Source organism: Acipenser ruthenus, chromosome 4 (assembly GCF_902713425.1).
Source record: "Acipenser ruthenus chromosome 4, fAciRut3.2 maternal haplotype, whole genome shotgun sequence".
Taxonomy (NCBI): domain Eukaryota; kingdom Metazoa; phylum Chordata; class Actinopteri; order Acipenseriformes; family Acipenseridae; genus Acipenser; species Acipenser ruthenus.
Window position 1 is genome coordinate 57,436,239 of NC_081192.1, and position 13,599 is coordinate 57,449,837.

General features: G+C 39.7%; 1 protein-coding gene across 4 annotated transcripts in view; it reads right to left on the minus strand.

The window, feature by feature from the left end:
- Positions 1 to 11,854, minus strand: part of LOC117400265 (arf-GAP with SH3 domain, ANK repeat and PH domain-containing protein 1-like) — a 311,371-nt gene extending 299,517 nt beyond the window's left edge. For 2 of the 4 annotated variants that reach the window (XM_059022596.1, XM_059022595.1), the window contains exons 1-2: positions 11,772 to 11,854; positions 2,568 to 2,696 (exon numbers count right to left, since the gene is read on the minus strand). In XM_059022596.1, coding sequence (XP_058878579.1) covers positions 2,568 to 2,696; positions 11,772 to 11,828 — 186 coding nt within the window. In that variant the 5' untranslated portion in view covers positions 11,829 to 11,854. Of the gene's footprint in view, positions 1 to 2,567; positions 3,263 to 11,771 lie in introns of those variants that run through there. The other 2 variants (XM_059022593.1, XM_059022594.1) reach the window with 2 other exon arrangements.
- Positions 11,855 to 13,599: the final 1,745 nt, after the last annotated feature.

A 13,599-nucleotide genomic window follows, 5' to 3' on the forward strand; every position in this document is an offset into this window, starting at 1 on the left:
TTGATTATGTTGCCTTAATTGCTGTTTGGAAATTATGCATAAGTTGGGCTTTATGTATACTGTACTTGTATAACACTTCCAGTTAATAAACATAACTATTGAACAATTGTAAATTAGTACAATAGGCCTAATTGTTATTTTTTTACATATAACTTCAATTCTGGTATTATGAAAGCATTATTTTTAGCCAGTGGCATCTAAAGTTAAATTATGTCATCTTTGGATGGTAGCTGCAAAATTATTTTAAATCAAAAGCAAAGTCCTAATTAATAATGGTTCTTTGATGTGTATTCTATCTTAAGCCCCTTTCACACTGGCACTCCTATCCAGTCCGGACTCAGGTTCTGGCTACCCGGGTCACAAGCTTGCGTAGTGTGAAACCACATACATGGGTTGTACCCAGGTCCCGGCGAACCACCTCAGGATGTGGGTTGACACGCTTTGACCCGGGTTGAGCGAGACAAAAATGCATGACGGCCGTTCGTGAGCCGATGGAATAACAAAGAGCCACACCTGCGTGAAGGTTTTACTTCTGCAAGGAACATTTCTGTTTAGCCATATTTTTGTTGAATGAGACACAGCATGAGCCAGACTGCAGCAGGGATGAAGAAACATTTGCTCTAATCAACATTTGAGCCGACGGTTCAATCCAGGGAAGCTTGGATGTAAGCGTCCGTAACAAGCTGTTCCAGGGCATTGATACGCGTATTGTTTACCTGCGTCTGTCACCCAAATCAACTCTGCTTTATCAAAAGCAGTGTGAAATCACGTACACGACCCGCATGACACCGGGTCCTGACCTAGGTAGGTTCTGACCTGGGTAGAGCATGCCAGTGTGAAAGGGGCTTTAAACATTTGTTACCTATACTGTCTACTTGTGCCCATGACATCCATGCTCACTTTATCCTCCTCAGTCACTGTGTACATTCAATGGATTATAAAAAATGCACAATAGGTTTTTGGTGCTGGTCTGGAACCTAGAATGCAATAAAGTGGAGGAAACACATTGTAGAATTCCTTAATGAAAAACATAATTAATGTCCATGTCTAATTAGCATTGGGGACCGTGGAGGATAATGAAGCCAACTGATGTAGGTGTTAAAATGAGTTCATAGGATATAGCAGAATACGTACACTTTGGTTCCACAAACCCTGATAAGCACTGAAACTGCATTATCTTACGTGAGGTAAAGTAGTCCAATATTAGTGCTAATCGAGGTCTATGAAACTAGATTAAAAAGCAGAGGATTCCCGTAAAACATTTAGTGGCTCCAGTGATTCAGAAATAACATGATGAGGTCATACAGATGCAAAAACAATGAACGAGCAGCCGCCACAACCACTCATTGGATGTGTGGTGCTGCAGCCCTGTCTGTGCACTTCAAATCCCAAGATTCCACATTTGCCTCCTGCAATCCTCCGAGTAAAGCCATGTTCGTGTTTGTTCTGAGAGTGATATATAGGCGCGGCCTCAGTGTCCCCGGAGCAGGGAAACAGTCACAACTTACATAATATCGACAAACGTTGACAGCAATCAAATAACAACTGCAAACCCCAGAGAAAACAAGTACAGTGTGACATTAAAATAACAAATACAAAAATATGAACTGCCTTTTGCATTAGGAAATAAGTACGTAGTTAAAAAAAACAGTATATTACATTTGAAAAAGATGCTCAGTTGAAGTTGCTCACTAAGTATAAAACACTTTATACAGTACTGCATTTAAATATGTTAAGACCGTGCAGAATCATGTTTGCCTGTAAAATTCACAGTTTCATTGTAATTTTTTCTATTAATTTTCGTTTGTTTTCGTTGCATGTAATCCATCATATATCTATGTCATCTGAAAAGGCTTTAGTTCAGAATATCGTCATTCTTTTAAATCAAAACCAAAATATGGCCCCACTATGACACCAATCAAACTGACCTTGACATTAAATCGTAACGGGTTTTAGTCTGTAGGTTTCATTGGGTTTTTATTTGATTCTCATCACAGACTTGTGCCAATCTCACTGCGTAATGTAGAATTGCAAAATAGAAACGAAACACAGTGTGCCTCCCCCTCATGCTTGATGTACACAGTATATTGTTCAGACCTGCAACTCTTTCCAACCACAAAAAATGCAGCGGATAATACAAATCGATTTGTTTTCCCTCTCGACAGGACGCTCCCACGCAGACTCATCACAATTCTAACACTTTCTGTGCAAACTGGCATGCATTCGCTCCTTTCCACTTGCTGAATGAGTATGGTGTTGGATCGCATACAGAAATACTTATACAGAGATATATATATATATATATATATATATATATATATATATTATATAGATATATATAGATATTTATATATATATATATATATATATATATATATATAGATAGATAGATAGATAGATAGATAGATAGATAGATAGATAGATAGATAGATAGATAGATCCTACATAGTTTAATGAAAACTCCCTTTCAGAGAGTACAATTGTTAAAATAGTAACTCCACACTGGTCGCTGTACATTATCAGTGAATTCTACAAGCCCACCCCACAGCCAAACGATGAGTCCTTACCTCTTCCAGCACACTGACGGTGTTCCTGCAGCTCTGTAGACGAGTGGTGAAGCTCGATGTGGTCGGGGAGTTGTAATCATCCGTAGTCTCGGAAAGAAACTCGGACACCGAGATCTGATCCGGCATCCTTTACTACAGAACCAAAACAACGGATGGAAAGAAAAAAAAAGATGTCTAAATCATTAAAAATATATATATATACGTGTGGTTGAGGACCTGATTTTCTGTCTTGCAAAAAAAACAACGTTTTTTCCCTCTGGATTTCTTATAAAAAAAAAAAAAGACTTATTTTCAAAGAGCCACGCTTGGTAGTGCGATTTCCACTCACTCAATTTCGCCTTCTTTTTTCTCTGTCTCGTTTAATTTTGTTGTTTCCACACAAGCACAGCGGTTTAATTAGCTCCACGAACACAAGCTTCACGTCAGAACAGTATACGTTCTCATTCCGCCTCCCAATGTTTTTGGGTGTTGGGTTGGTCTCTAAATTGTATCTAACTGCTTCCAATGTTTTCCTTTCTTTCCTCAGTTTTTTTTTCCTCGCTTCTATCTTGACGGTCTCAAGAATGACAGAGCTGACTCTCTCACCCACAGTAAGTCACCGGGACAAACAAGGAAGAGCACTGCGCATGCCCAACACATAAACAAAACGTTCGCCCCACCAATCAGGTCAGTCATTTGGCTCTTTCACAGGAGCTCACCCTCTGCCTCTCGTCCTTCTCTGGAGATTGCCTGGTTTTGTTATTCGTTCAAGAAACCGCATTGCCCTATATTTCTCTCAGCCATCTGCTGCTGTCTATTGCCAGGGACCTCAGCCATTCCATCCTGTTTTTATTTAGTAGAAATGTATGACATATAATTTTGCATAACCAGTTTTGAATGGCGTGACTTATTTGTTTCACGAGAATCTTGCTACGCTTATCATGTTGTACTAAGTTGGATTCTCTCCGAAATAGATGTAAGGGAAGAAAAGTACATTTACATTTTTTAAAAGGCTTTTCATTTTCTTTGTAACACTCCCAACTATGTTTGGAATAGATAATGGATCTACCACCAGACATTCATACATGCCAACAGTCCCTATATGGTCGAGACAGTCCCGATTTCCTAGCAAATGTCCCGCGTCCCGATGCATAGGAATAAAGTCCCGATATTTATTCTGCACAGTAGAGTTAGTGAAAACCTCACGCTGTGCTCTTCGTGCGACTGACACATCTGCTGATAACTAACTTACCCGTATACAAAGGTAAGAACGCTTCATTGTGTCTATGTTTACTGTTATGCTGGTCGTGTGGTGTTGAGTTGAGGGGATACGTCTATTACATGATACTGTTTTTTTTTGCGTATGACCCCTCCCATGTGTATGATGCGTATACCACCCCCACCCCCCCAGGAGACGAGCGTCCCGCTGAACAGTTGCCAAATGTTGGCAAGTATGGACATTGCAAATGAAATAACACTATTCTCTTTTGGCCTTGGTATCAATTAACAGTCTTTCGGTGCCTGGCTGCATTTTTTTCTGCATCTGTGTGTGATTTAAGATACCAAACTGTAGTTGAGCACAATTTTCTTTAATTCTATAAGGCAATTTGGCTTTGGCCCAAATTATGAAATATACAGTGGTAAGATGTTTCTGTGGAATGAAATCTACCTTACAATAACAAGCTTGAACCTAACCAGTATGTGCCAGCATGGGGTGTTTGGTTACATGCAGGTGTTTATTATTAAGAGCATCTATCACATGTGTCTTTAATTGATGTTTTATTACAAACAGTCAAGCAAATAATGATGTGTGGTAACCAATTTATCATTTTTTTGTAATTTCTTTTTTTGTCAATATCTTGTGATTCGTGACTGATTATTTGTAATGTCTTGAAATGTGCAGTCCTATATTTTAATGCACACGGAAGGCTGATGACATTTGCTTGCACCATAACGTAAACATTAACTTCATTCAATGATAATACAAACTGATTTCTGCTGCTTCAATGTTGCAAGTGTGTAGTCTACAGGCAAAACATTGTAGCGGGTCTGTTCTTGACACCAGTAATTGTGAATTAAAATGAGGTCAGCAGCTTGTATTGCAGGCAATAACAACAATTATTATATATTTCTATTACCTTTTTTATTGTATACCTATACTGTTTTGTCCCTTTTACTCAATTTACCAACCCCCTTGAGAATAAGACATGTTTTATAATGTTTTGTAACAATTAAAATCAAATACAATTAATTTATAATCTATTACACAATATTTAATTTAAATCCATTTGATTTTACAAATCCATACATTTGATTTTACAATACTGGATTGTGTTTTCCATACAGATGATCCGTATAGTTGTAATGTATGGAAATAATATATACTTAGTAGCAGGGCATATATTTTTAAATATATGATCATATATTATTTATGTCCCTTTATTGTTCACATACAAGTACCATACAGTATATGATAAAATATAATATTTAATAGAAAATATATAGACAGAAATGCATTTTATCAATTTTAAACGCTAGATGCATTATTTTGATATTGCTTATTTATATGTAAGATACTACGTACTTAAACCTCCTATTATGTTTTGGGTCTATTTGACCTCATGCTGGTTTCCATTGACCTTAAATGTAACTTCTATTTCACCCTATAATATTTTTTGACTCTTCCTAAGTTGGGGTCAATATAACCCAAGGTATTTATGTAGCTTTGTATGCATGAAGCTTTGTATGCAAAATAAAATGCTTAAAATAAAATACAGATACTTTCTGCATTTCACACAGGTAACATTTGTCTTACTGCCGTTGCTTGAAGGCCAAAAGTTTTTTGCAAATGCCAGTTTCTGCAGCCAGAGATGTACTGGCTTCTTCTGCCTGAACATTGTCGTAGAGTTGTCGTAGTAAAACCACTGCTTAAAAAACCTGCTTTGGATCCAGCAGTTCTTAATAATTTTCAGCCCATTTCTAATCTCCCCTTCTTATCAAACGCTTTAGATAGAGTGGTGGCAACTCAACTAAACTCATTCCTTGCCACGCATTATAATATATATATATATATATATATATATATATATATATATATATATATATATATATATATATATATATTTATTTCACATTGTATTTGGTCAGATATTTTTGTGGGTTGTAGTAGCATATAGAGGGAGTCTGAGAGAAAAAATGACACCAAAGTTTGGTGCTTCTTTCATTTGTTTGGTGTGCAAAGTAATCAAACATGCAATCTTCAGGTGTGAAAAAGTTATTGCCTCCGCTAGTTAACTCAACCCAATTAAAGGGATAATTAGGGTCAGCTGTTTGAGTACTTTGGTTAACAACCAGGCCTGATTTGGGCCAGCCCTGCCCAATATAAACCTGACTAACTTTGGCCCTTACCATCAGAGTGAAGTTGTCAGCACACAGGTTCTAGAGGCACATCATGCCACGAACAAAAGAAATTCCTGAAGACCTCCGTAAAAAAGTTGTTGATGCCTATCAGTATGGAAAGGGTTACAAAGCCATTTCTAAGGCTCTGAGGCTCCACCGAACCACAGTCAGAACCATATTGTCCAAATGGAGTAAGTTTGGGACAGTAGTGAATCTTCCCAGGAGTGGCCGTCCTGCCAAAATCTCTCCAAGAGCAAGGTGTAAAATCGTCCAAGAAGTCACAAAGAACCCTAAAACAACATCCAGGGATCTGCAGGCCTCTCTCGCCTCGGCTAAGGTAAGTGTTCATGACTCCATGTGGCAGAGTGTCCCGCCCCTATATGTATTTGTATTATTATTTGTATTTTTGTTTGCGGCGCAGGTCAAAGCGCCGCGTATTTGTTATTGTTTTTATATTTTAAAAACCTTGTGAGGATGCGTGGCGGATCAGCTACTGATTACACTATGTAACACAATTTTTGTTCCTGGGTATTAAGTGTTATTTCCTAATTGCTTATGCCTCAAAAGTATAGAAAATGGCTATTATTCCCCACAAACTTTGCTTTTGTGACCAGGACAGTGATATTTTGAAATTGACCTATTTCCAATGAGAAAACGGGTGAATTTGTGTCTTTTCGTTCACATAAAGTCAGAAAAAAACAACATATGAATCCAAATTAACATGTATTTATACTAAAGTAATACAAAAATGACTACAAAAGATTTAGAAGTGAGTAGTTTTTCGAGATTTACGATTATACTGTAAATCACTTTCACGAATCAGCCCCCAAATGTAGTCTCCCATCATGTTCTCGTTATACTGTCCTTGGTAGCGACGTTCAAAGTCCAGTATATCTTGGTGGAAGCGCTCGCCTTGCTCCTCCAAGTACACTCCCATGTTCTCCTTGAATTTATCAAGATGAGCATCAAGGATATGGACTTTGAGGGACATCCTACAGCCCATTGTGCCGTAGTTCTTCACCAGAGTCTCAACCAGTTCCACATAGTTTTCGGCCTTGTGATTGCCCAGGAAGCCCCGAACCACTGTGACAAAGCTGTTCCAAGCCGCTTTCTCCTTACTAGTGAGCTTCTTGGGGAATTCATTGCACTCCAGGATCTTCTTTATCTGTGGTCCGACGAAGACACCCGCTTTGACCTTTGCCTCAGACAGCTTAGGGAAGAAGTCTTGAAGGTACTTGAAGGCTGCCGACTCCTTATCTAGAGCTCTGACAAATTGTTTCATAAGGCCCAATTTGATGTGCAGTGGTGGCATCAGCACCTTCCGGGGGTCCACCAGTGGCTCCCACTTGACGTTGTTCCTCCCCACAGAGAACTCGGTCCGCTGTGGCCAGTCCCGCCTGTGGTAGTGCGCCTTGGTGTCCCTGCTGTCCCAAAGGCAAAGATAGCAGGGAAACTTGGTAAAACCGCCTTGGAGACCCATCAGGAATGCCACCATTTTGAAGTCTCCTATGACCTCCCAGCCGTACTCATCATACTTCAAGGCGTCCAGCAAGGTCTTGATATGTATCCATTTAGGCAGCTGGAACTAAACTGAACTGGTGGGCTTAAGGCCCCTGTATGTATACTACTATTTATATTACTGGAAAGTTCTAGAAAGTTCTAGAAGTTACTCCAAGTTTACTCAGCACTGAATCTATCTGGAATGTTCTGGAAAATGGGTAAATTTCAAAATATCACTGTCCTGGTCACAAAAGCAAAGTTTGTGGGGAATAATAGCCATTTTCTATACTTTTGAGGCATAAGCAATTAGGAAATAACACTTACTACCCAGGAACCAAAAAAAATAAAAATAAATTGTTACACGGTGTTATTTAACTAGCTATCAGTCACGCATCCTTACTAAATTCGTGCAGACTGTGGCCGGGGGGTAATAAGATAATTAAGCTAGTTAACCCCTCGGCCAGAGTATAAGAACCTGCAGCTGTCCGTGCTGCGGAGAGTGTACAGAGGAGAGTGTATTAGGTGTGAGAGCGGGGAGAGAGTGAAAACGAAACGAAACTTACCTTACAAATAACTGCTAAGTCTGCTGGTTTACACCAGCACGATATTTATTTGTTTGGCCAACGCACCTTTTTGTTTGTTGTGTTTTGTGTTGTTTGTTTAAATCTTTTGTTTATTATTTAATAAATACGCTGAGCGTCGTTGCGTTCAGCTTCACCCGCCCATCTATTGTTTTGTTTCTGGTACTTTCTGGTCCGTGACGTCACCATACACACGTCACTCAACTGCTGCTCGACCACACTGCACCATCAGAAAGACACTGGGCAAAAATGGGATTCATGGCAGAATAGCAAAGCGGAAACCATTGCTCACTAAGAAGAACATGAATGCTCGTCTCAAGTTTGCCAAAAAGCACCTGGATGATCCTCAAGAGTTCTGGAATAATGTTCTATGGACAGATGAGTCAAAAGTGGAACTTTTTGGCCGACATAGGCCCCATTATGTCTGGCGAAAACACTGGGGTCACCAAGTCTCCAAATTTACAATTAGATGCCACCTTCATGCCAATAGGGTATTTGGAAAGGTTGCCAGAAAAAAAGCCTTTATTGAGAGCACCCAACAAACTTAAGCGCCTGGAGTTTGCTAAACGGCATTGGCACTTCGATTGGAACCGGGTGCTATGGTCAGATGAGACGAAAATAGAGCTCTTTGGCCACGCACACCAGCGGTGGGTTTGGCTTCGAAAGAAGGATGCGTGTGCAGAAAAGAACCTCATACCTACTGTAAAATATGGTGGTGGATCTTTGATGTTATGGGACTGTTTTGTTTCCACTGGTCCTGGGGCCCTTGTTAAGGTCAACGGCATCATGAACTCTACCCAGTACCAGGACATTTTAGCCAAAAACCTGGTTGCCTCTGCCAGGAGGCTGAAACTTGTTGCAATGGCCAACTCAGTCTCTGGACTTGAACCCCATTGAAAATCTGTGGTTTCAATTGAAGAGGGCAGTCCATAAGCGCAGACCGAAGGATATCAAGGATCTGGAAAGATTCTGTATGGAGGAATGGTCTAAGATCCCTCCCAATGTGTTCTCCAATCTCATTAAACATTATAGAAAAAGACTCAGTGCCGTTATCCTTGCAAGGGGAGGGTGCACAAAGTATTGAAAACAAGGGTGCCAATAATTGTGAAATTTCATTTTTTTGGAAATAAATTTATAATTTGAGACATGTGTAGTTTTGGTTGATTCCATTAAGAAAATATGGCTCAGTACTGGTATTATTTATTTTTGCTCATCTTTATCAAGGGTGCCAATAGTTCTGGAGGTGAAAGCTATTTAAAGTCATAAATGATAAGGAGTATTTACATGCTCGTGAAATTTTAAACAGAATTGCAAATTGTGGCGAAATGTAAAAAATGCCTAAAGACACAAAAAACCCAGAAGAATATGCCCGAGACCATAAGGATTTCGTTGTGGAAGACAGCAAAGAAAAGAAGGAACAACTGAAGTCTGCAAGTACTGTCGAGTTATGTGGCGGAGTGTCCCGCCCCTATTTATTATTATTTGTATTATTGTTTGCGGCGCAGATAACAGCGCCGCATATTTCTTATTATTTATAATTTAAAACCTGTGAGGATGCGTGACTGATCAGCTACTGATTATTTAACTAGCTGACAGTCACGCATCCTTACCAAACGTGTGCAGACTGTGGCCGAGGGGTAATAAGATAATTAACAGCTAGTTAACCCCTCGGTCAGAGTATTAGAACCTGCAGCTGTCCGAGCTGCAGGGTGGGTGTACAGAGAGAAGGTACGGTGAGATAGAGAGGAGACAGAAAATAACAATTGCTAAAACGTGCTGGATTAGCCAGCACGACACTTACTTGTTTGTCTGTTTATTCGTTTGGCCCTCGTGCCCTTTTGTTTCTGTTTTGTTGTTTGTTTAAATCTTTTATTTTTGTTTTGTTTATTAATAAATCAGCTGAACACCGTTGCGTTCAGTTTCACCCGCCCATCCATTGTTGTGATTCAGTTACTTCCTGGTCCGTGACGTCACCACACCTCACCACTGCAAGCCATCCTGCCACATATTGTGTCAGAGTGGGATAAACGGGGCTCCCGAGTGGTGCATCCAGTAAAAGCACTCACCAGAGTGCAGGATGTGCTCTATAGCCTGGACGTCGCCGGTTTGAGTCCAGGCTATTCCACAGCCGACCGTGGACGGGAGCTCCGAGGGGGCGGCGCTCAATTGGCCGAGCGTCGTCCGGGGGGCGGGAGGGTTAGGTCGGCCAGGGTGTCCTCGGCTCACCGCGCACCAGCGACCCCTGTAGTCTGGCGCCTGCGGGCTTGCCTGTAAGCTGCCCAGAGCTGCATTGTCCTCCGACGCTGTAGCTCTGAGGCGGCTGTACGGTGAGTTCGCAGTGTGTAAAGAAGCGGGCGGCTGACGGCACACGCTTCGGAGGACAGCGTGTGTTTGTCTTCGCCCCTCCCGAGTCAGCGCAGGGGTGGTAGCGGTGAGCTGAGCCTAAAAATAATTGGGCATTTCAAATTGGGGAGAAAATAATAAAAACTGATTGGCAACGACTAAATTTTTAAAAAAAAAAAAGAAGAAAAAAAAAAGAAGTGGGATAAACAACGCCTCCAGGAGCCGGACCAGGAAAGGAAAGGAAGTTTTTTTTTGTTTTTTTTTTGGGCGGGTGAAACTGAACGCAACGGGAGCCCCGTTTATCCCACTCTGACACAATATGTGGCAGGATGGCTTGCAGTGGTGACGTCACGGACCAGGAAGTAACTGAATCACAACAATGGATGGGCGGGTGAAACTGAACGCAACGGTGTTCAGCTGATTTATTAATAAACAAAACAAAAATAAAATATTTAAACAAACAACAAAACAGAAACAAAAGGGCGCAAGGGCCAAACGAATAAACAGACAAACAAGTAAGTGTCGTGCTGGCTAATCCAGCACGTTTTAGCAATTGTTATTTTCTGTCTCCTCTCTATCTCCCCGTACCTCCTCTCTGTACACCCACCCTGCAGCACGGACAGCTGGAGGTTCTTATACTCTGGCCGAGGGGTTAACTAGCTGTTAATTATCTTATTACCCCTCAGGCCACAGTCTGCACGCGTTTGGTAAGGATGCGTGACTGTCAGCTAGTTAAATAATCAGTAGCTGATCAGTCACGCATCCTCACGGGTTTTAAATTATAAATAATAAGAAATACGCAGCGCTGTTATCCGCGCCGCAAACAATAATACAAATAATAATAAATAGGGGCGGGACACTCCGCCACAAGTTACTATACATATTGTGACAGAAAATTTTTTTGGGGAAATTAACCGAAAACAATAATTTCATACAGTAGGGCTATATAAAAAGTGAAAGATTTCTTACTTAATTCAGGATATGCAAATAAAATAAAACTCTATAGAGAAATGGCTGCATCCTATACCTTTGTTGTACAGTCTGATTGCAGGTAGACAACTGGAGTTAGTTTAAACTAAAACACATGAAGTAATTAAGTACTACTAGGAAGCAACAGAAACTCTTTATCAATAGCATTTGTACTGAAATGTGGCTCTTTCAGTCTATTCCATTCCAGGACCATTTTCTAACCATGACCTAAATTAAACCAAAGTTGGTGGTGCTGCTAAAGCTATACTTTATAATGGAAGGGGGGGGGGGTGAAGTTGATGGTGCTAATAAGAGTTAAAAATGCATTATATAACTTAAATACTCTTTTAGTGTCCTAGTGCAATTACTGTAATATTCATAAGGGAATCATACACCAGTCATATAAGTGTTATTAATTACTTTCCTCTTATCAGTTCCATAAAGAATCCTTTGAAGAAAAGCTTGAAAGTCTAGAAGATGAGGACCTCATGTCTTACCAGTCACCTTAAGGGAATTACCTAGGTAAAGGTTTAAGCCAACTTGTCAGTCTTGAATGGAGTAAACTGTCTTGACAAAGTACAAATTTAAAAGTACGAAAAAAGGCCCAATTTTTTCATGTTTTTTGTTTACTTCCTTAAACGTAAACTTACTTAAAACTAACAATTACTGTAATTATGTACTGGGTGGGGTGGGGGGTACACACACACACACACACATACAGTTGTAGTCAAAAGTTTACATACCCCTATGGAAATGTAATTGTAATTCTAGAAATTTCTCAAAAACATGTAATTATAGGAAAAATCTTTTGTAGCAAAAGCTTTGCTTTTGTGAATGAAGAAAAAATTACAAGAAATAGATAATACAATTATTTATCTACAATTATTTATTTCAGCATTTTTCTTTTTTGCAAAACTCCAAAAATGTTAATTCAAAAGTATTCATACCCTGATAAGGAAAGTAAAATTAATAGCTAGTTGAGGCACCTTTAGCAATAATAACCACTTTTATACAATTAGGATATTTGTCAATGAGATTTTCGCATGATTCTTTAGTGATTTTTGACCAATCTTCAATGAAAAATTGTTCCAGTTCATTCAAATTCCAAGGACTTCTTCAACTCATACCAAAGATTCTCAATTGGATTTAGATCGGGACTTTGACTAGGCCATTCCAGAACCTTGATTTTATTCTTCTTTAACCATTCTGAAGTAGATTTTGATGTGTGCTTTGGATCGTTGTCATGTTGGAACGTTCAGTGCGCTTTAAACCAAGTTTTGTTGCGGATGGTTTCAGATGATTGGCCAATATCTTTTGGTATGCTATTGAATCCATTTTACCATGTATTGAAACTAAAGTTCCTGTGCCATTAGAAAATCAGCCCCATAGAAGGATATTACCACCTCCATGCTTGACAGTAGGTATGGTGTTCTTTTCTTTGTACGCCTCACCAGACTTTTTCCAAACGTAATGACTATCAGCATGACCAAATAGCTCAATTTTTGTTTCATCACTCCCCAAAACCTAAAACTCATATTCATCATTCAAATGCAGTTTTGCAAACTTTAAGTGATTGTCCTTGTGACGTTTTCCTGATTGGCTTTTTCCTTGTTCTGCGACCATTGAGACCTTCACCATGCAATACTTGACCTATGGTTGAAATGGAAACCCCAGTCCCACTTGCAACCAATTCACTTTGAATATCTTTGGCAGTCAATCTTGGACTGTTATTAACCTTCCTCACAATTCTTCTACTTGTTCTTGGTGAAAGAATCTTCTTTCTTCCAGACCAAGGGAGCGTTGTGACAGTACTATGAGTCTTGTACTTCTTGATAATAGAAACATATAGAAACTCAAATGCTTGGAAATCTTCTTGTATCCATCTGTTAAGAAATGTCGGTTTATACGCCACACAACTACTCCAAAACTCAATTACAAGCAGCACTGAATAGCTTGTAGCGTAGGAAAAGGGCGTGCAAAAAATCGGCAAGCCTAAACAAGTCACACAACGCTGTGATGCGGAAGCAATAAGATTGCCGTCTGATAAGCAGAAACAACTCCGCAAACCTGCGAAAAGGTAACCACTGAAACACTGTTAGCCATTTGCGTATTTTGTGTTTTATGTTGTAAGTGGCGTGTTTCATGTTGTCTGTTATATGTAGATATATTGGTGTATGGGATATAAAATTGGTGCAAGTGATTTAAAATGTATAATTTTATTTAGACACGAGGGTGGCACAATCACTTCACATGCAGAGTAA